At 38.3% G+C, this 24,192-nt stretch overlaps 2 protein-coding genes across 2 annotated transcripts in view; one reads left to right on the plus strand and one right to left on the minus strand.

The window, feature by feature from the left end:
- The window catches only part of LOC106080371 (tissue inhibitor of metalloproteinase), a 21,991-nt gene extending 13,923 nt beyond the window's left edge, over positions 1 to 8,068 (plus strand). Inside the window, exons 2-5 of the mRNA XM_013241728.2 lie at positions 4,069 to 4,220; positions 6,948 to 7,033; positions 7,113 to 7,331; positions 7,500 to 8,068. Of these exons, the coding sequence (XP_013097182.1) occupies positions 4,091 to 4,220; positions 6,948 to 7,033; positions 7,113 to 7,331; positions 7,500 to 7,700 (636 nt within the window). The 5' untranslated portion in view covers positions 4,069 to 4,090 and the 3' untranslated portion in view covers positions 7,701 to 8,068. The remainder of the gene's footprint in view (positions 1 to 4,068; positions 4,221 to 6,947; positions 7,034 to 7,112; positions 7,332 to 7,499) is intronic.
- Positions 1 to 21,881, minus strand: part of LOC106080370 (synapsin) — a 69,570-nt gene extending 47,689 nt beyond the window's left edge. Inside the window, 6 exon segments of the mRNA XM_013241727.2 lie at positions 8,130 to 8,234; positions 12,708 to 12,851; positions 12,921 to 12,992; positions 13,058 to 13,218; positions 21,149 to 21,513; positions 21,807 to 21,881. Of these exon segments, the coding sequence (XP_013097181.1) occupies positions 8,130 to 8,234; positions 12,708 to 12,851; positions 12,921 to 12,992; positions 13,058 to 13,218; positions 21,149 to 21,386 (720 nt within the window). The 5' untranslated portion in view covers positions 21,387 to 21,513; positions 21,807 to 21,881.
- Positions 21,882 to 24,192: the final 2,311 nt, after the last annotated feature.

Genomic DNA, 24,192 nt, shown 5'->3' on the forward strand with positions numbered 1-24,192 from the left:
TCTAGAGTGCGCAATTCTCACCGGATATGGCTGAAATTTTTCATGAGGTATTTTGTTATGACTTCAAATAACTGTGCTAGGTATGGCGCAAATCGGTACATAACCTGATATAGATGCCATATAAACCGATCTGGGATCTTGACTTCTTGAGCCTCATTTTTTTTTTGTACAACGGCTTCTGCCATGACCTTCAACATTCGTGTCTAATATGGTCTGAATCGATCAATAGCTTGATACAGCTCCCATATAACACTACCTTCCGATTTTGCTTCTTGATGACTTCTACAATGTTCAGCATTCATTTATGATCCGAATCGGACTATAAGTTGATATAGCTCTAATAGTATAACAGTTCTTATTTAATATTCTTTCTTTGCCTAAAAAGAGATACCGCACATATAACATGACATATGCGATCCATGGTGGAGGGTATATAAGATTTGGCCCGGGCGAACTTAGCACACACTTACTTGTGGTTTTTAACAAGTTGTCAAATAAAAACACACTCACCGCTGGAAAAAATGTTATAGTAATACAAAAAGTTTATTTGCTGATTATTTAGGTTATGAGTGAAATCTCAAAAATAATTAAAATGCTGATAAAATTTTTACTTGTATAACTCTTCGGAAAGAGTCATAGGCGGACATGAAAAAATCTGCGCTACGGTGGCCTTCGCTAAATTTCTAGAGTTTATCATGTCCGCCTATGACTCAGAAGACCTGTGTTCGAATCCCGACGAGGATATCGGTTTGTTGTGGACCCTTGGTACGAATGTCGACGGGAAACTTGATGAAACTTGGTGTTCTAAATGTTACCGAAAGGCAACTTTTATGGGCTTAAGACCCTGAATCAGCTGATCGGTCGATATAATAGGTAAATTAAAAAAGCCTCTATATGGGCAAACTTTACACATATCAATGAGTGCAGTCCGATTCAAGTTTTATAGACGAGTTCAAACCGCGTGCCGCAGTGCGACAACTCTTTGGAGAGAAGTTTTGCATGGCATAGTACCTCACAAATGTTCCAAGCATTAGGAGGGTAAAATCACCGCTGAAAGTCTTGTCTGATGGTCTCGCCAGGATTCGAACCCAGGCGTTCAGCGTCATAGGCGGACATGCCACCGTAGTGCAGAGGTTACTCTGCCTAGATCGGTCTATATGTGGACATTACTGCATTATACACCGATCCCGATCAAAGTTCTTCGATCCATAAAAGAAGAAGCTATTAACCGATTTCGCTGAATGAGTTGTGTTAGGACTCGACTTTCGTATAGAATATGGTACAGAGCAGTCTATATGTGGATATATGTAGCTGCCATATATACCGATCTCCCGATTAAAGTTATTGGGATCATAAAAGACGCAGCTACTTACCGATTTCGCTGAAATTTGGCAAAGTGAACTGTGTAACGCTCTTCAAAATACCTGTAAAATATGGCCAAGATCGGGTGTGTGGATATAGCTGCCATCTATACCGATCTCACGATTACAATTCTTGGGCCCTTAGGATCTTCAAAATCTATGATCAATATGGCTTAGATCGGTCTATTTATTTGATTTAAGGTCTATGGATCAAAAAGTGCGTTTTAGTACACGATTTCTAAGATATATTCATTTACAGGTAGTAGCAGTTGCCCAACAACAAATTATTGAGTGCACTATCTATCGAAATCAGTGATTAGTGCAACTCGATTATGAGTATGTTACTACAATAGTTCGCGCCATTTTTCTTTGTTTCTGTGAGTTATGTTTTTTAACTATAATACACACACACAACCAAAACTCGATGACGGATAGTGCACTTCGCGGGAAAAATTTTTACTCAGCTGTGTACGGTACACTACCTGGTAATTATATCATGACGATTTCTTTGAATTTTGGTACAATGAGTTATATTTGACCCATTCTGAATATGTCGTAGATGGGACTGAATATGGCGTAGATGGGACTATAATTTGGATATAACTATAGATCAGACCATATTTCGATATACACAACTGCTAAGATTTCATAAATTGTGTATTTTTCACCGGACTTGACGTAATCAGGATAACATGTATATCTGAGGTGGTGGGTATTACAATTTCGGCCCGGCTGAACTTAATGCGTTTTTGCTTGCCAAAATATAATTTTAAGTTTTTATACACACCACAATAGGATGGGGTGTACTAATCTAGTCATTCCGTTTGTAATATCTCGAAATAATGATCTAAGACTCCATAACGTATATATATTCTTAGACGTCGACTTTCTGACTCGATCTAGCCATGTCCGTCTGTCAAAATCACGATATCATCGAACGGGTAAAACTTTGCACAGATACTAACTATTGATGTACGTCATTAGAGATTGCAAATGGGTCAAATCAGATTTCAGATTTGGATATAGCTCCCATGTAAACCGATCTCCCGATTTGACTTCTTGAGCCCCTGGAAGCCACAATTTTTTTCCGATTTGGGTAAAATTTTGCAGATAGTGTTTTTTTATGACTTTCAACAAAATAAATTAAATAACAAATTGGCTTAAATAGGTTTGTAACCTTATATAGCTCCCATGTGAACCGAACTCCCGATTTGACCCTTACAAGCCGCAATTTCCGATTTGGCCGAAATTTTCCGTGTAATACACTGTTGTGACTTTGAACAACTGTAGTAGCTATAGTCTAAATCGGTCTATAACCTGGTGTAGCTCCCATATAAACCGATCTCCCTTACAATCTGCAATTTTTGTCCTTTGTGGGTGAAATTTTGTATGTAGTGTTCTATTATGGCCTTCAACAACTGTACTTAGTAAAGTCCAAATCGGTCTATAATCTGATTTAGCTCCCATATAAACCGATTACGCGGTTAGACTTCTAGATCCCTTACAAGGCGCAATTTTTGTCCGATTTGGCTAAAATTTTCCAGATAGTGTTCTGTTATGACTCCCAACAAATGTAGTCGGTATAGTCTAAATCGGTCTATAACCTGGTATAGTGCCCATATAAACCGATCTCCCCATTGGCTGTTTGAGCTTCTGGAAGCCGTAATTTTTGTCCGATTTGGCTAAAATTTTCCAGATAGTGAACTGTTATGACTCCCAACAACTGTAGTAGGTAAAGTCTAAATCGGTCTATAACCTGGTATAGCTCCCAATAAACCGATCTCCCGATTTGGATTTTTTGAGCTTCTGGAAGCCGCAATTGTTGTCCGATTTGGCTAAAATTTTCCAGATAGTGTTCTGTTATGACTCCCAACAACTGCACCATGCAAAGTCCACAATGGAGCCACAATACCAGACATGAACCAACTTAGGGGATATTGCATATAGTGTTCTATTATGATGACCAATAACCGTGCTAAGTACAGTCCAAATCGGTCTATAACCTGGTATAGCGTCCATATAAACCGATCTCCTGATTTGACTTCTTGAGCCCCTGGAAGCCACAATTTTTGTCCGATTTGGGTAAAATTTTGCAGATAGTGTTCTGTTATGACTCCCAACAACTGCACCAAGCAAAGTCCACAATGGAGACACAATACCAGATATGAACCAACTTAGTGGAGTGGTATTGAAAACAATTAAGGGTTTTGTAAGTAGCACGGAATTCCTAACTTCAAACTTCAACTGGCTTAGGTGTATACCCATAGTGGCAAGGGGCGGATTAATATCTGCACCCTCTTTTCAACCTAACCTAAAGTCCAAATCGGTTTATAGCCTGATATAGCTGCCATATAAACTGATATCCCGATTTGACTTCTTGAGCCCCTGGAGGCCACAATTTTTGTCCGATTTGGGTAAAATTTTGCAGATAGTGTTCTGTTATAACTTCCCACAACTGTACTTCGTAAAGTTCAAATTGGTCTGTAACCTGATATTGCTCCCATATACCCCGATCTGCCGATTTCAATTGTACTTGTTCTGTTATGGTATGTTCGTGGGAAAAATTAGCATTGCTGAAATATTTTAAATTTTTGTGCCTTTAAAATTAAAAACTTTAATTTTGATTCGATAACTGAATAATAATATGAAGAAAACAAAGACAATTTTTTCCACTATTAATTTGTATTATTTTCTTCTATCTTTTCAGTAATTCTGCCCGCCTTTACAAAATGCAGACAACAAGATTTTCAACGCTGTTAAGCTTTATCCTAATAGCAGTGCTGTTTTATGTCTCACCAACAGAAGGATGCTCATGCATGCCAAGTCATCCTCAAAGTCATTATTGTGGCGCAGATTATGGTAATTATCAATAGCAGATTAAATTGATTAGTAAAACGAAATGTCAGAAGCAAATGAAATGGGAACATACTTTTTAATAAAACTCAAAACGAAATCAAAACGAAGCAAAGAATAGTGAAATATTTTTTATGACAACGTAAATTTTGACTTAGTGTCTTAAAAAACTCACAGTGAAAATTTTATTTTTGATGGTTATCTTAAAATATTTTCAATAGGTATAAATTTTCAATAACATGAAATGTAATCGCCCTCTTAGACGGCACATCATGATCGTCTCATCGCGTGTACGCTCATGATGTACCGCGGTTGTGCCAAAAACGGTTCTTTTCTTTGATTTTATTTAATTTTTCATACATTACTCCTCTTCTTTACCTTATTTGTCACAGAACGGGTTTTTCAATATCTGCCAATTAACGATTACACTTTTCTTTGTAAACGGTAATCGACAGACGTCAATCATCGTAAAAAATCAAATGATTTTGATTTTTCAGCCATGACTGATGGTTATGTGTACATGTGACGAATGCACCTTTGTTTTCACCAATACTATTACAATGGCCATACATCAGATGTGCCATGTAAACACAGCATAAGAAACTAAGTCGATAACCAAACTATCGACCATACTGACAACTTCAAAAGGTGATATTTAGTGATACAAAGGTGTCGATAACAACAAAAAAAACGATAACCATCCAAAACACTATAACACCAAGTATTGCTAATATTGGGTTGCCCAAAAAGTAATTGCGGATTTTTCATATAGTCGGCGTTGACAAATTTTTTCACAGCTTGTGACTCTGTAATTGCATTCTTTCTTCTGTCAGTTATCAGCTGTTACTTTTAGCTTGCTTTAGAAAAAAGTTCTAATTTTTATTATAAATGCATTTACTTTCTTTTAAAAAATCCGCAACCCAATATTTTAAAAAGCTTCTTCTGTAACTTCTTATAGCACATTTACATTGTCCGTTTATGCTGCATTTATGGGGATTTAAGTGACATACACCAGCGTAGATGCGTATACATGAATGTGCATATCACACACATTCATACACAATTCTCGAAAACAGTTGCATATGTTGGTGCTTTTATCGATTATTCAGCCATGAAATCGGGTTTACTTGTGATTTAAAAATAAATATTGCAAACATGGGATTTATAATAGTAAAACCTGCAAAAAAAAACACCGGACTTAGCACCTAAATCTCGAAAAGAGCATAAATCCGGATTTATTGGCCAATGCAAACGTACTTCAATTTAAAAAAAAAATCGGAGAGTTTGCAATGCAAATTTGCCCATGAACATAAGGAACAATGGCAAACTTCTCATACATCAATAAGTGCTGTCCAATTCAACTTTTAGCTCAATGATAACGGACCTCGTTTTTATAGCCGAGTCCGAATGGAGTGCCTTAGTGCGACACCTCTATGAGGAGAAGTTTTTAATTAATCAATTATATATCAGAAATGAATCTCGAATGTTTCAAAATAACTGGGGGAAATCGGTAAATAAATACGCTCTTGATGGGTTAAAGATCATATTAAGTCGTCTTACAAACGAACAACGCTTGCAAATTATAGAATTTTTTTTTATTAAAATGCGTGCTATTTTAAGAAGGTTAGTCGCGCGCTCATTTTTGCCTCAATGGGTACGTAAATAAGCAGAATTGTAATTTTTTGGGTGAAGATCAGCCAGACGCATTGCAAGAGCTACTAATTCATTCAGAAAAAGTCACAGTTTGGTGCGGTTTATGGGCTGGTGGCATCAATGGACCGTACTACTTCAAAGATGATGCGAATTGTAGCGCAGATGTGAATGGTGAGCACTTTCGAGAGATGATACCCAACTTTTTTTTGCCCAAAATTGGAGAGATTAACTTGCATGACATGTGGTTTCACCAAGACGGTGCTACATGCCACACAGTACGCGTAACAATTGACTTATTGAGTGGCGAGTTCGGTAAAAATGTTATTTCATGTTCGGGACCGGTCAATTGGTAGCCTAGATCATTTTATTTAAAACCTTTATACTATTTTTTGTGAGAGGCCACCGGAGCTCAGAGGTTAGCATGTCCACCTATGATGCTGAACGCCTGGGTTTGAATCCTGGCGAGAACATCAGAATTAAATCAGCGGTGGTTATCCCCTCCTAATGCTGGCGAAATTTGTGAGATACTTTGTCATGTAAAAACTTCTTCCCAAGGAGGTATCGCTCTCCGGCACGCCGTTCGGACTCGGCTATAAAAATGAGGCTCCTTATCATTGAGCTTAAACTTGAATCGGACAGCACGCAGTGATATGGAAGAAGTTTGCCCCTGTTCCTTCATGGAATGTTCATGAGAAAATTTGCAATATCAATTCACAAGCCGAATAAAACCAAATTTAATAAAGTCAACTTCCAACCGATGAGAAGAATCATTGCACAAAATTTTAACCCAATCAGATGAAAATTGCGCCCTCTATAGGCGCAATGTATCTTATAGGATGCATTCAGTGCCGGATCGATTATTTTTGTTCAATTTTGCAAACATTTGAACTTTACCGTTGGTATCGTAAGGAAAACTAACAATCGATATTCATGCAAAAAATAAAATATCGATTGTAACGTAGTGCTATCGATATGTTGCTAGCTCTAACTAGGATATGATGACCACCACAAATTGTTTTTTTGCAATTCAATAAAAATCTGTAATTTTATTTCTCTCGTTTTTCTTTTAATCACTTGTAGTCGCTTTGGTTCGCATTATGAGAAAGTCTGAGAAATTGGTATCCAATAAAGTTGTATACAAGGTGCAGGTTAAAAAGTCATACAAGGTAACATTGTTGCATACTAAGATGATTTTTTTTTGTTTTGAAAAATATTTAGGAATTAATTTTGTTGACTAATTTCTAGATGACCGAGGAGGGTCAAATGACACTTAGACATGGTCGCATAATAAGCTCCTCTGCAGACAGCATGTGTGGCGTTAATTTGGAACTTGGAAGACTATATGTTATCGCTGGACGAGGAAGTCAATTGAATTTGTGTCACTATGCCAAAGAATACAAAAAAATGAGCATAATCGAAAGGACGGGATTTACGGGTGCCTATAAAAGGGGATGTTCGTGTAGTGTAAGTTTATTAAATTTTATTTTCTTTTATTTTATATAATTTAATTTTATGTCATTTGATTTTATTTACTTAATTTTTTTTATTTTATTTAAATTTATTTTATATCGTTTTTTGTATCGATTTTTGTACTTTTTGTTTCTCAAAACAATTTTTTTTTTTTCATTTCAGATAACACCTTGTTTTGGAAATAGTTGCCTGTCTAAAGTCAGTCGATCGAACAACGAATGCAAATGGTCACCATTTGGCAAATGTGAAACCGATTACAGTGCCTGTTTCCCTTCGATAAATCCAAAGGGAATGTCAGAGCCTGTGATTAAATGTCGCTGGCGAAGAACGGTACCTTATGATGAGTGTAGGATGAATCCTTAAACATAAGGCCTTTAAGAAGCTGCTGCCATCGTTTTCTTATTTTACACTTTTCAACGATGGCAGTTCCAAACGAAAAAAAAAAAAATTGATGTAATTTTCAAAAATTAAAAACATGTGCCAAAATAGTTGCCATCATTACATTTTATCCGTGTTTGTATTCTACATTTCTCCACATACTTATATTTCGATATATGGTATGGCTGTCCATTAGATTTTAGAAATTTATTGTGTAATCGTGTATGTATGTTAACTGTAATTTTTATGTGTTATAGTCTATAAGTCCCATGAAACGAAAACAAAAAATGTTATTTAATAAAAAAAATCTGAAATCCCCTCCCTTCGATGTTACCAAATTCGAAACCAAAGAAGTTTTCAGGTGCGTTCTTTTTGTCGCTAATGATAAGGGTTTGTGGTTAAGAAAAAACTTACCAAATATTTGGGTGAAGGGAAGAAAGTCTGTTCAATCAGTGGGAAGGCATCTTTTCCCAGGCGACGTTGAAGCTGCTGCAAATGGGCAAATACCCAAGGTTTATCCTAAAAGAAATAAAAAAAAAACAATTATAAAATGCATACACATGTAATTAATAGTAATAAATCGATAGAGAAAAACAAGTAAAAGCGTGCTAAGTTCAGGCCAGGACGAATCTTATATACCCTCCACCATGAATAGCATTTGTCAATATCTTTGAATGACTTTTTCAAATAGAAAAACACCAGTCATTGAAAAACACCACCTCCAAAGTTTCAGGCTAGTCGAGCAATAACTGCTCCCTCCAGAGGCTCAAAAAGTCTAACTGGGAGATCGGTTTATAAAGCAGCTATATCAGGTTATATACTAATTTAGACCATACAGTCATTGGAAGTCATACTAGAACGACATATGCAAAATTTCAGTCATATTGGATAAGAATTGCGCCCTCTAGAAGCCTAAGAAATCTAAGAGAAAGAGAGGGAGATCGGTTTATATCGGTTTATTTAGATGACGGCTATATCAGGTTAAAGACTGAATTAGACTATACTTGACACAGGCGTTGGAAGTCATTGCAGAACATTTGATGCAAAATTTCAGATAAATCGGATACGAATTGCGCCCTCTAGAACCTCTAGAAGTCAACACCCAAGGTCGGTATATATGACAGGTATATCAGGTTATTAATCGATTCAGACCACACTTAGGACTGATTTCGACCATACTTGACACAGTTGTTGAAAGCCATAACGAAACATGTCATACAAAATTTCAGCCAAATCGGAAAGGAATTGCGCCCTCTAGAGACTCAAGAAGTCTAATCGGGAGATCGGTTTATATGACGGCTATATCCGGTTAAAGACTGATATAAACTATACTTGACACAGGCGTTGGGAGTCATTGCAGAACATTTGATGCAAAATTTCAGACAAATCGGATAAAAATTGCGCCCTCTAGAACCTCTAAAAGTCAAGGCCCAAGGTCGGTTTATATGACAGCTATATCAGGTTATTAACCGATTTAGACCATACGTAGCACAGTTGCTGGAGGGCATAACGAAACACGCCATTTAAAATGTCAGCCATATCGGATAAGAGTTGCGCCCTCTAGAGGCTCACAAAGTAATATCGAGAGATCGGTTTATATAGCGGGTATTTCATGTTATGGACTGATTTAGACTATACTTGGCACAGTTATTGGGAATCATAACGAAACACGTCATGCTAAATTTCAGCCAAATTGGAAAGGAATTGCGCCCTCTAGAGGCTCTAGAAGTCTAATCGGGAGATCGGTTTAGATGACGGCTATATCAGGTTAAAGACTGAATTAGACTATACTTGACACAGGCGTTGGAAGTCATTGCAGAACATTTGATGCAAAATTTCAGATAAATCGGATACGAATTGCGCCCTCTAGAACCTCTAGAATTCAACACCCAAGGTCGGTATATATGACAGGTATATCAGGTTATTAACCGATTCAGACCACACTTAGGACTGATTTCGACCATACTTGACACAGTTGTTGAAAGTCATAACGAAACATGTCATACAAAATTTCAGCCAAATCGGAAAGGAATTGCGCCCTCTAGAGACTCAAGAAGTCTAATCGGGAGATCGGTTTATATGACGGCTATATCCGGTTAAAGACTGATATAAACTATACTTGACACAGGCGTTGGGAGTCATTGCAGACCATTTGATGCAAAATTTCAGATAAATCGGATACGAATTGCGCCCTCTAGAACATCTAGAAGTCAAGACCCCAGGTCGGTTTAAATGACAGCTATATCAGGTTATCAACCGATTTAGACCATACTTAGGACTGATTTCGACCATACTTGACACAGTTGTTGAAAGTCATAACGAAACACGTCATGAAAACTTCAGCCAAATCGGAAAGGAATTGCGCCCTCTAGAGGCTCACGTAGTAATATCGTGACATCGGTTTATATAGCGGCTATATCATGTTATGGACGGATTTAGACTATACTTGGCACAGTTGTTGGAAATCATACCAGAACACTTGATTCAAAATTTCAGTCAATTCGGGTTAGAATTGCGCTCTCCAGAAGTCAAGACCCAAAGTTGGTTTATATGACAGCTATATCAGGTTATCAACCGATTTAGACCATACCAGTTGTCGGAAATGATACCAAAACAGCACGTGCAAAACTTCAGCCAAATTGGATAAGAATAGCGCCCTCTAGAAGCTCAAGAAGTCAAGACCCAAGATCGGTTTATATGGCAGCTATATCAAAACATGGACAGATTTGGCCCATTTACAATCCCAACCGACCTACACTAATAAGAAGGATTTATGCAAAATTTCAAGCGCCTAGCTCTATTTCTTCGAAAGCTTTCGACAGGCAGACAGACGGACGGACAGGCGAACATGGCTAGATCGACTTGCCCATAAACATTCCATTAAGGAACTGGGGCAAATACAAATCAATGAGTGCTGTCCGATTTAATTTTAAGCTCAATGATAAGGGACCTCCTTTTTATAGCCGAGTCCGAACGGCGTGACGCAGAGCGACATTTCTTTGGGGAGAAGTTTTTACTTGACAAGGTACCTCACGAATGTCGCCAGCATTAGGAGGGGATAACCACCGCTGAAAAATTTTCTGATGTTCCTGCCAGGATTCGAACCCAGGCTTTCAGCGTCATAGGCGGACATGCTAACCTCTGCGCTATTTTATGGGGTCTTAGACGCATATTTCGAGGTGATACAAACTGAATGATGAAATTAGTATACCACCCATCCTATGGTGGAGGGTTTAAAAAAATATATGAAATATTTGTATACCCATATTCCGTTTGTAACACCGCGAACACCGACCCCATAACGTATGTATATTTTCGATCGTCTGGACATTTTGAGTCGATCTAGCCATGTCCGACCGTTTGAAATTTTGCACAGATACATCTTATTAATGTAGATCGTTGGGGATTGCAAATGGGCCATATCGGTTGAGATATGGATATAGCTCCCATATAAACCGATCTCCCGGTTTGACATATTTGGCCGCTAGAAGCCACAATTGTTATCCGGTGGGGAAATTGAAATTTTGTGTGTAGTGTTCCGTTCCGATGGCCAATAACCGTGCTAAGTGCGGTTGAAATCGGTGTATAACCTGATATAGCTCCTATTCCGCCTCGGCTATATTATTAACCACATTCCGCCAAAATCCGATGAAAAATTACTATTTATGAATCCATAGCAGGTATATCGAAATAGAAACTATTTGGACTGAATTTGGCACAGGCGTCGAGATGGCTAATACAATTTGCTGTTCAAAACGGTGAGACAAAATATTGGTTTATATGGCAGCTATATTTAAATATAGTCCCATCTCCACCACATTCGGGAAGGATATGTAAGGGTATAATTCCAAATTTCAACCAAATCAGTTAAAACAAATCACCTTTTTTAGGCCCAACCATCAACATATACAACACCTACGAAATAGGCCACTGATGTTGCTTTTACACTTTTGTATACCCCCCACCATAGCATGGTGGGGGGTATACAAACAGAATGATTTCGTCATTCTGTTTGTAACAACTCGAAATATGCTTCTAAGACCCCATAAAGTATATATTGTATATTCTTGATCGTCATGACAAGTCAATCTAGTTATGTCCGTCTGTCTGTCGAAAGCACGCTAACTCTCGACGGAGTAAAGCTAGGCGCTTGAAATTTTGCACAAATACTTTTTATTAGTGTAGGTCGGTTGGGATTGTAAATGGGCCAAGTCGGTCCATGTTTTGATATAGTTGCCATTCATGAATTCTTCAGCTTTTAGAGGGCGCAATTCTTAACCGGCTGTTTTGTTATGACTTCCAACAACCGTGCTTAGTATGGCTCAAATCGGTACATAACCTGGTATAGCTGCCATATAAACCGATCTTGTGTCTTGACTTCTTGAACCCTAGAGGGCGCAATTCTCGTCCGATTTGACTGAAATTTTGCACTCGGTGTTTTGGTATCACTTCCAATAACAGTGCTAAGTATGGTTTTAATCGATACTTAACTTGGTATGGCAGCCATATAAACCGATCTGAGATTTTGATTTCTTAAGCCTCTAGAGGGCGCAATTCTCATCCGATTTAGCAAAAATTTGGTACAACGGCTTCTCTCACGACCTTCAACATACGTGTCTAATATGGTCTGAATCGATACATAGTTTGATACAGCTTCCATATAAACCGATCTCCCGAGTTTGCTTCTTGAGCTTACAAATGACTTCTACAATGTTCAGCATTCAATTCATTTATGGTCCGAATCGGACTATAACTTGATATAGCTTCAATAGCACAGCAATTATTTCCTTTTATCCTTTGTTGGCATAAAAAGAGATACCGGGAGAAGAACCCGACAAATGCGATCCATGATGGAGGGTATATAAGATTCGTGTCTGCCGAACTTAGCACGCTCTTACTTGTTTGTTGTAATTTATTAATACTTGCTTAGATTTTAAAACTATTTTTGATTAAAGTTAACTAAAATTGATAAGTTTTTTATTTAAAACATACCTGAAATTGGTATATAGAGTGCAAGGAATTAATGCTTGGCACACCTCCATATTTCAAGCCCAAAATTGTTGAACGATAATCACTGGCTCCATCACGAGGTGGTTGACGTATTAGCACAAAATCGGGCCGGAACATACGGGGAATCTGGAAGTGTAAACAAGATTTTGTAAATTAACCAGTTATTCAAGTAAACCCCATATGACTTAAACTTACCCTGGAATCACCACGGTAAACCTCCATTGTTACAACTGGACCCGATTCAGCACTGGCATGTAGCGTTATGTCCTAACAAAGTAAATTGAAGATGAAAAAACTAAAACGGACATAACTTTATTTTATTGTCAACTTACCCTAAATTCAGCCTGCTCCACTCGTATATCATAATCGCCATGCAGACGCTTGCCCCGGAAATATTTCGACCAATCTGTATTGTGATCATCGAGCACCAGTAGAGTGAAATATTTGTCTTTATTGAAAGCTGGAGCACGGGTGGCACTTTGAACAGCGGCACCTTTTTTTGGGACAATGTTGTATTGGTGTAAGGAAGAAAATAGCGATTAATAAAATCTTAAAAAAAAACAACAAATGTAGGTACAGGTAATATTTATATATCTTCGTTTCTAGAAGACTTGGTATTTTTGATTATTTCCATACGTGCTTAGGTGTGTGTATTGTTTAAATTTGTGGGGAAGTATGGGAAATGGGGAAACATAGTCACATTCGAATCAAATCGCGAATTAAATGGTATTCTTAAATAGTATATGTAAAGTTTTCACAAAAGAGAAAATTTGATGACACAAAACGGAAATGGTTTTTATATAAAAAACACCTTGGGTATTTTCCAAAAAAACTGGCAGTTAATAGGATCGCAAATGCAATAAAGGCCAGAGTAACTGAATGTTACCAAGAAAAAATTATGTTCCCATGAAAACTCCATGAGAACTGACAACGTGGAACGAATACGAATATCGGAAACCAAATGGTCCATGAAATCACTCAAACCGTAACTATTGGGTTGCCCAAAAAGTAATTGCGGATATAAAAGAAGCTATACAGTTATGGTATAATGAAAACTGAATATGCCACATGTGAACTGTGGTAACGAGCCAATTTCGACTCGTCCATAATACATCTTCTCATTCACTATGCCAAAGTAGTCATCCCTGAATATTATACGTTTTAATACGCCTCCATTAATTTCATATGTAATATATTTGAACTTAAACTACATTTTGCGATAACTCGGCCACTGTGCTCTCGTCATGTCGCTGTCCACTGAGTCGTGGTAGCCATTTGCTAATGTCTACATAGGCAGAGGCGTGGGGGAACCAAAAATCGTCTCAGTTTCGTAGTGTATGGGCCACACAACCTCTCATTTATTTAAGCAGACAAACGATAGTCGCGGCTGGTCGCATAGTTTTTTTGTTTGTTTACATAAATACTCATGGGCCAGCTGCACAACCATCTCATACGAACATAAGCTGGTAGTGGTTATCGGTGCAGATAATGAACAACCATACTAACAAGTATAAAGGGCGTACAAACTTATGTGAGAATTACCATTTAGTTCATTGACATAAGTGTTTGCACTGGATGTTGTTATTCGACGTTTATTTTAACAAGGTAAGCTCAATGGAATTCTCACTTGGCTGATGTAGCAATTGCTACTTAATATCACATCTTTCTAAGGCTGTTCATGATTCGTTGAGCAGATAGAATAGTAAAACGTGTGGCATAGTTCGCAGTCAGAAAGCCTCAAAGGCCTAAGGATATCATAACCGAATAACGCGATTCGTTCGCATCCTCACTGATCCGTTGGTACCATAACTAAAGCGGCTAGTTCGTATACTAATGCTGACTAGTTGGCATGCTAACGCGACAAATTTAGTAGTTCGCATCCTAACGCGACTAGATTACTAGCTCACACCCTAACGTTGACTCGTTCGCATCCTAAAGCGACAAATTTACTAGTTCGCATGGTTACGCTGCACAGTGTTGTCAAATTGAACAATCTTGGCAATAATTCTGAAACTTTTGAACGGATAGAGATATGTAACTTTACATACTCAATGTTGAGGTGTTTTCCAATAAAAATGCAAAATTTTGAGGACCTTAGTATATCCAAAGTCTGAACCATGGGGCTTCATAGTTGTGTCACCTCGAGTATGTAAAATTTTGTTCTGTTTGCCTTAACACAAAAAAAAACTAGTTCGCATGCTAACGCGACTAGCTTACTAGTTCGCATGCTAACGCTAGTTTGCATCCTAACGCTGATTCGTTCGCATCCTAACGTGACCAATTCACTAGTTCGCATCGCTACGCTGCACAGTGGTGCCAAATCGAAAAATCTTGGTAATAATTCTGGAACTTTTGAACGGTTCAGATATGTAACTTTACATAGTCAATGTTAAGGTGTTTTCCAATAAGTATGCAAAATTTGGGGATCGTAGGAGTGCAGAAGCTGATCCATGTGGCTTCATAGTTGGTCACCTCGAGTATGTCAAATTTTATTCTGTTTGCTAAACACAAAAAAACTAGTTTACATGCTAACGCGACTAGTTTACTAGTTCGCATGCTAACGCTAGTTTACTAGTTCTCATCCTAACGCTGATTTGTTCGCATCCTAATGTTACTAATTCACTAGTTGGCATCGTTACGCTGCATATGTTGCAAAGTCGAAAAATCTTGGTAAAAATTTTTGAACTTTTGATCGGATAAGGATATGTAACTTTACTAGTCAATGTTGAGGTGTGTTCCAATAAGTATGCAAAATTTGGGGACCCTAGCGGGTCCAGAGGCTAATCCATGCGGCTTCATACTTGGGTCACCTCGAGTATGTCAAATTTTGTTCTGCTTGCTTAACACAAAAAAACTAGTTTACATGCTAACGCGACTAGTTCGCATCCTAACGAGACTAGTTTCCTAGCTCACATCCAAACGTCGATTCGTTCACATCCTAACGTGACTTATTCACTAGTTCGCATCGTTATGCTGCACAGTGTTGCCAAGTCAAAAAACCTTGGTAATAATTCTGAAATTTTTGAAAGGATAGATATATGTAACTTTGCATATTCAATGTTCTGGTGTTTTCCAACAAGTAAGCAAAATTTAGGGGCAATAGTGGATGCAGAGGCTGATCCATGTGGCTTCATAGTTGGTCACTTCGAGTATGTCAAATTTTGTTCTGCATGCTTAACACAAAAAAACAACCCTTGATTGATTTTTTTTTTTTTTTTGAAAATTGTTATCAAGGTTTGGTCGGTATATCTGAAATAGTGGGGCTATTTGGAAACCGATTGAAAGATTTTTAGACATCTCTGGGAAAGTTACAACAATTCTACGATTATTAAAAAAAGATTGTGTAAACTGCCCCTTCTTATCAAAAGTTATTCGCTACAGAAGAACATTTTCGAAAAAAATCTAAATTTTGATTTTTTTTGCAAAAAAGTAACATCATTATTTCCTTCAAAACTTTTTTTTTCTCCAGTGGGGGGTTATTTTATTTTGTAGGTGCGACTAATGCTGCGGAGGTTCCGATTTGGCCAAGTAATATATATGTTAAAACCGTCCCAAAATTAACAATTTTAAGACAAAACATTTTGTTTCCTCAACTCTCTCGAATCGCACAACACCAATTCCAAAGTTCTTAACACTTCCAAGTAGCCTCACATGTCTATTAACAAACTTCAAAAGGTTTCTACATCCTAGCTATGAACGTGCGAAAAACAGATAGTTTACTAACAAGGCTCATTTTAGCGAGGTTTGTACCTTATTTTGGCCAGTTGCAACCCTTTTATGGCCCGGGTGTTTCGCTACACTGTAAAATTAATTTTTGAAAATGGGTTTTCTTTAAGCATTTGTAAGCTGATGCTCAAGACCCGACAGGGCTACGGGTCTCGTTAATATCCACACTAATTATTTTTTTATTGGATATCTACTTTCAAAATCATATTTCAAAGCTACCACTTGGGCTGGCACAAAAAAGACCAAAGGCCTTTTATTGCTGTCCTATTCAATCCTGATCGGCCTTCATATAGTTTTTTTAACTTCTTTTTGTTTTAGGTAGAATGAGGCAAGGGATTTCCATCTGACTCGTCGTTCCATTTGTCTACAATACGTTCTCAGTCGTCCAACATGACAGTTTGGTGTTGTTTATATTGAAGTAGAGGGTCTAAGACCTAAAAGAACATTTACTTGCGTCCATTATTGTCGCAATCTACATGTCCGTCGCGATCTTCATATCCAGATACTTGGATCCTTACATCAACATTAGATTCGAACTCTCCTGTCATAGGCCTTTCTTTTAATACCCATGTTAGTTCAATCGCGATAAGGTTATTTAATGGGTGGGCCGATCCCATGCCACGTTTGTATATCAGATTCGTAGTCAACTCCCAAAGAACTTTTATTTGATACCCATTTTGTGACGTTGGACATGCATGCAGTTTTGGGGGTTTTTAAGGTTGGGGAGTCTCCCTAGATACCTTGGTTTGAATTCTTATAACAGATGTGTTCTCAACTTCAAAATAACATTCATTTAATACTCATATTGTCCCAATCGGTAAATATTTCCTGTTTGGGGGTTTTTGGGGGACCTCCCGAACACTTTGAGTGAGATTTGTATACCAAGTTTATACTCTACCTTTCATTCGATACTCATATTGTCTCAATCGTTAAACATGTCCGTTCGGGTTGGTTTTGAGATTGGGCGTCCCCCCCCAACTTATTTGACCCCAAAAGTTTATATCAATTTCGTGTTTTTTGGGGTACCATAAGATGAGAGATGAGACGCACTCATCTCCAACACCTGGTGTTTTTGCAAATTGTGGTAAGTGGGAGAGTCCGCCCAATAACTTATAAACATTTAGAGATATACTGGACATTTAATTATGTTTTTTTATAGAGTTTTATGAGCTCTATCATTAAAAAAAAATCAAGCCTCGTCCATAAATTACTGTTTGCCAAGCAAAACAAAATACTGACATACTCGAGGTGACCAATTTTCATGCCCTATGGATCATCCTCTGGACCCACTTGGGTCCCTAAATTTTTCGTACCTCAACATTGACTATGTAAAGCTTCGTGTACATATCTCTAAGCGTTCAAAAGTTCCAGAATTAATTTCAAGATTTTTCGATTTGGCAACACTGTGCGCTAGTTCTTTAGCGTCCTAACCCGACTAGTCCGCATCGTAACGCTGATTCGTTCGCATCCCAACGCGACTATTGCACTAGTTCGCATTCTAACGCCCGGGTCACTGTGTTCGCACCCTAACGCTGATTCGTCCAAATCCTAAAGAGACTAATTTGAATCCTAATGCAGTTTCGTTCGTATCCTAACGCGACTAATTCGAATCCATAGTGTATTGCACACTCCCTGCCTTAACTCCGCTGTTGTCCACCGGACTCAAAACGAAGAAGTGATATTCACTTTGCGCACATAAGCGAAACTTAAGCCCTCATAACGCAACTAGTTCGCATACTAGTCCGACTATCTTGCATCCTCACGCTGATTCGTTCGCATCCCAACGCGACTATTGCACTAGTTCGCATTCTAACGCCCGGGTCACTGAGTTCGCACCCTAAAGCTGATTCGTCCAAATCCTAAAGAGACTAATTTGAATCCTAATGCAGATTCGTTCGTATCCTAACGCGACTAATTCGAATCCATGGTGTATTGCACACTCCCTGCCTTAACTCCGCTGTTGTCCACCGGACTCAAAACGAAGAAGTGATATTCACTTTGCGCACATAAGCCAAACTTAAGCCCTCAGAATAAACCCATTGCCAACCGAATACAGCAAAATGCAAATACTACCTGAGCAAATTGGTCAAAATGATCGTACTCACGATATACGATATTTCACAACAATCCGTACCAGAAGTGAATAAAATCGTACTTTTAGGGTAGTATTTGGTACTATTTGGTATTTTCTTTATAGATTTGGAAAAGGGATTTTTATATCGAATACACTTTTTGGGGGAAAAGTCCCAGGTGAGTTAAACTTCACATCGAACCAAATGGCTCCAAACGAATCAAATTGGGACAATAACACAAATGCCTTTCAATATAGCATAAGCAGACTGGCCGTTTAAAAATAGGGATTTTAACATTTTTGATGAAGAATGGAAGATACATAGTGGTATCCACTGTGCAGAACTACTTATCGACGTCTCTCTTTGTATGATGAAAGATTGATTAGAGATTTGTTAGTCACGGGGGATTAAAGGCTCTTACGAGCATAGTATCTAAAGTACTGTGTCAGGAATATCTGGGTCTATAACACAGGCATCATAAATTGACCCTATGCTGAGTCCTGTTGAGTGAGTGAGAGGTAGTCAGAGGGCTGATTTGCTTGCATGAAAAGAGCAATCTTTTTTGTATCTTTTGTGGACTCCGAATACGAAATGTGGTGTAAACGATCGAAACCGAAACATACACTAAACCAACTTTTGTTCTTAATTTACAGATTTGAGTACAAACTTGAATTAATGATACATTTTCAAACTTTTTAAAGAAGAGAAGCTACTTTAAATCGAGAATCTACATTCACCCATTGGTATTATAACGGCACACGCCCATTGTTATGCAAAGGCTACCATAGCATTCGGTTATGTCGCAGGTTCATTAAAATGACGCCTCTAGATAGAAGCTGCACAGTGAGGTAGCACAAGTACTGTATCAACTGCTTGGCTAAAAGCCATATGGTATTAGAATGCACGTCCCATAACAAATGCTGGAAGTGACTGTACTGCACAACTGTCACCATACATAGCAACACCCGCAAAACAACGTTGTGTATTTGTGGCATTACTAATAGCATTATCCGTCGCTGAAAAATAATGACTTATTTATTGTAGTGTAGTGTAGTGTAATGAGTCACGGGTAGAAATGCGGAGAGTGCTTAATACCTATGACAACGCCGTGTAAAATTAATTTGAAGGTATGTTTAAAATTACTTAGTTTCTACATTTTGCGTTGACTTGACTGGGTAAGGCTAGAATAAGTATTAAAAGTGGTATCATGGAACCGATGACTCGGAAAATATTTATTATTCTCTCTGCCAATGTCCGGTCTTAAGTCATTGTAGGAACACGATTCTTGGATTTTCCCTTTCAGCCATGGGGGGAGTTAAAGAACTGAATTCAGACTAGTTGAAATCCTTTACGCTGCTATTAAAGTGTTACTAAAAGGTACATTGATGAAACGAGCCGTAAACCAGACACGACGCTGATTAAATAACCAGAATCTAAGAGATTAAGGAGATCGAAAGATCAAAATGGTCCAGATGTTGGCCTCCGCGGTTCTCTAGGCATCTAACTTAAACTTCAGGCAGATATCTTCACTATTCTGAAGGCACCGGGGATGTTGTTGATGCGGGAGGGGCTCCCCGATTAGATTTCAGCAGGATGTGCAATCAGACTTCCACAGGAGACTTTTGCGATGTGCGTTGACGAGGAGAGTTGAAGACAGTCGAGCACCTGTCCCGCTATAGCGGGGAGAAGACACAGGATAATGAGTAAACCCCACTTTGTCATTCTGGAGTTCTCACCTCTTTTCATTCTGGAGTTCTGTAGGGGCCTGAGTTGGCTGGTTGGATCATACTCTCGACGGTGAGTTTTTTCTTCTTGTCTTATGCGTTAGTTTCGTTTTTCTGTCCTTATTTGTCGTTTTATATCGCTCTGAGGTGTATGTTTAACTATTTTGTTTCCTTCTTCTTTTCTTCTGGGGTGAACACAATGGATCTAAGGCTTGCGAGTGAAGCGGCTAGTAACCGAGTTTGCAAGTCACGTGCCCTCCAACCTAACCTAACCTAAACTTCAGTACGAAACCAAAATGTAAAATTTGATGCCCTAAAGTAAATGATAACTAAAACTTGGTTTGTTGTTTTTAAGTTTTCAAAACTATTATTGCGAGTGGTCATTCAATTCTTAAAAGTGACTTGATTCGTATGGTTCATATCCCCTCATTTTCCCAACAGTGTTATTGTGTGTTGTATTAACTTAAGCTAAAGTTGCAGCAAATCCTACTAAGGCATTATCACCGGATTGTACAGCTTTTATTCACATTTTTTCTCCAAATCAGCTGTTTTCTATTTATAAAATTAGCTGATATTACCTCAAACAAACGAAAGCTGGGTAATTCAGCCTTACTGCTTGTCTCATTAACTTTGTGTCACTAAAAATAAGCAATTTTCCTTCGCTTGTATGTCAAAATCAGCTGTTTTCATAGAGGAGAAACTGATGCTTGAGTGAGCCGAGTCGAGTCACTCATTTGAGAGACACAAAATTATTGAGACAGACAGTTAGTGATAGCTGTTGTATATGTGTTAGTGTCATAATGTTGAGTGCAGGAATTTTATATTCAAAAAGTGCATCCATTCGCAAGCATTTATATACAGGCTAATTATAACGATAGTTGAAGAAGAAAGTGCAATATACCCAAAATTGAAGCGCCTTGATCTCGAGCTGCTCCCGTCAAACTTTGAACGCGTTGCAGCAAACTTTCTCTCGACTTGGCCGGGCTAGTGGGGGCACTGACTCCACGTGGTGGTCCTGCTACGGGGGCAGCGGCCGTGTTATTGGCTGTCGTTTTGCCAAAACTCAATGAGAAGTCGGGGGCATTGCCCGCAGGCTGTGGTGGTATGCCGGCCGAACCAGGTGCCGGTGGTGGTGGCATATTGGGCGGGCCGCCACCAACTGCAGTTGGTGGTTTTGTGGGCTGTTCCTGTATGGGTCGCGCTGCCGGTGGCAAATCATTGGGATCGACATCATCAGCCTCGGAAGACAAGTCTCCCGAGCTGAATCTTTAGTTTTAGGGGCGCACAATAGTTAATCAAAGGTGGTGATATTGTATGTTTACCAAAAACAAAATGTGGTGAATAACAGGGCAAATGTGGAAGTATGGTGAATTTCATTGTAACCCAAACCATTTGAGTTACAAAAGTTGACATATTGTTTGTGGTAGTAGGAATAAAATGAGCGTCAAGAAGACAAAGAGAGAAAAAAAAGAGAGAACACAAAGAAGAAGCCAAACCATATGAAATTTTAAATTAGTACGTCATTGTTCGCTGCGCTGAGTTGTTTTAAACGTTTTTACCTTCTCTTCAGGAAATTAACATTGGAAGTAAAACTGCTCTTGAACGATGAGAAATTCAGGGTGCCGGTTTTAGTTTCCTTCTACAGGTCATAAAGACATTGCGATCGACGATATTCATCGTTAATGAGAGCATTTAGTTTAATAACGAATTTGAGTTTGAAGAATCAAACAAATAGAGATTAAGATCGTGTGTGAGAGAGAGAGAGAAAAAGATGTGGAAAAATTGTAGATGGTAAGGTTTGTTTTTCATCCTTGATTTTTTTTTAATTTCTTGTTAAATAAAAATCACATGTAAAGCGTTTTGTTATCATCATCACAATGGAAACTATAGAATAACGAAAAATCACAGACGTAAGCCAAACAAAAACTAAAAGTAGAAAACTCAACTCAAGGTTCAAAAAGAAAAATAATGTGCAATCATCGATCGTATTGAAAGTTCTTAGTTTTAACTTCATCAGCATCATCACATCATAATCATCACTTCAAATGAAAATTCACACCAGCAAAGATGGTAAAAAACATTAAAATGTCATTCCGGTGGCAGTGAAGATGACCTGCTACTGCCACTGTCTGTTTAGTAGCATTAGCAGGCCTTGCCGTTTTCATAGGGCCACATACCTAAATGTGACATCATCGGAAGGAGTTTGTCTTTGTCATTAAAATTTCATATGCTTAGGATTTGTTACAGTTTATTAATAGTCCTTTGGATAAGAGATGAAGGAAAAAAGTGAACAAAAACAAAATAGACGACAATACCAACCAGCGAAAGTGTGTAAACAATTTTTATGCCTATAATTTTGGCATTTTATTTTTATTATTGTTACACACACACACATAAAAGTATATAAATAAAACACACACACACACACATATACGTAAACATCTAGTAGTACGTAAATATACTTAGCCTTATTTGCAGCGGATTTATAAATCCACCACCAACAACAACACACACACACACACGTAGAACATATGGAGAAAAGGAAGAGGATTTTGCATGAAGTATGAACTTTGTGTGCCTTTTATGTGCCATTCTGCCTAAATGCTGCTGGTCTTTTTCTTTTTCCCTTTGTTACTCTTTGGGATATGGCCATAATTTTAAACACATTTGGCAAGCTTACAATTATGGTAGTAATTTGGTGGTAAATAAAGCTCTTAATATGCCATCCCCCACTGTGACAAATTTGGCTGAACTTTTTTGCCTTGGATTTGCCAAAATTAAATGAGCTAGCATAGCAAGATATTGAATTATTTCTTAATTTATTATTGAATTGAGAATAAAAGGATGATGTTTAAACCACAACTATCTACTTATAAAAAGTTACAAATTGCTTCAATAATAATGGTAGAAACCAACGTTTTGCAGCCCTATTAGGAAAATCTGGAATACTAATAACGGAAACACGTACACCTTGGCGAATGGGTTGTTTATTCGGAAAAGCTTCCTTTAAGCCTTTTAAGTTTCCGGGGCCCGAAGGTAGAGCCCAAGCTACTAAAGGGGTCAGCAGTTGGCTAATTGCTGAACGACCTATTACCTATGGTCGAAGACCGAGGACAGCTACAAAAATGCATTTATACCCAATGATGTCTTCGCGACATAGCCAACGGATGCCGCCAATTGCCTAAGTATCCACCCACAAGGGTGATCTACAGATAGATGCAATATTAGGAGTGATATCCCCGTGGACTCCTTAATCGAGAGGACCCTTAACCGGGCGCGTTCACTGAATACGATTTTGATAACGGATTTAGCTCGATGATACGAGTTGACTCACTGTGCCTCGTAACCATTCAATTGGTAATATAAGGTCATGAAGCAACCCTCGAGAGAACCTCACTGCTTGCAAAAACAGTTTCGCGGTCAACATAGAGAACGAATACATTTTAGGATTCAGATAACGGCTCTAAGTAAGAACCCAATCACAATGATGATACCAACGAAGACAGCAGCTGAGAAGATAGTATCGATCTTTTGAAGGAGATCGAAAGTACTCTCATCATCGCCAATTCTCCACATGTCTCTTGCCCAGTGTCGGGAAAGAAAAGGAAGTGAGAAGTATGGCGGAAGACTGTACACCAACAAAGAATAGCGCAGAAGCATGCTAGAACAGGACCAATTCACCTCGACAAGAGTTCATCTTGAAGATTCAACCATCAGAAGATGCAAGAAAGTCCATCTTTAAATGCGATTGGCTATAGACAGGCAGAAAAATATCAGCAGGGAGGTCGACGATATTCATCGTTAATGAGAGCATTTAGTTTAATAACGAATTTGAGTTTGAAGAATCAAACAAATAGAGATTAAGATCGTGTGAGAGAGAGAGAAAAAGATGTGGGAGGTCAAAAACGGTGTGTCAGAGATAGAAGAAAAAATCCTAGAAAACTA

This window comes from Stomoxys calcitrans, chromosome 2, assembly GCF_963082655.1.
Source record: "Stomoxys calcitrans chromosome 2, idStoCalc2.1, whole genome shotgun sequence".
NCBI classification, from domain to species: Eukaryota; Metazoa; Arthropoda; class Insecta; order Diptera; family Muscidae; genus Stomoxys; species Stomoxys calcitrans.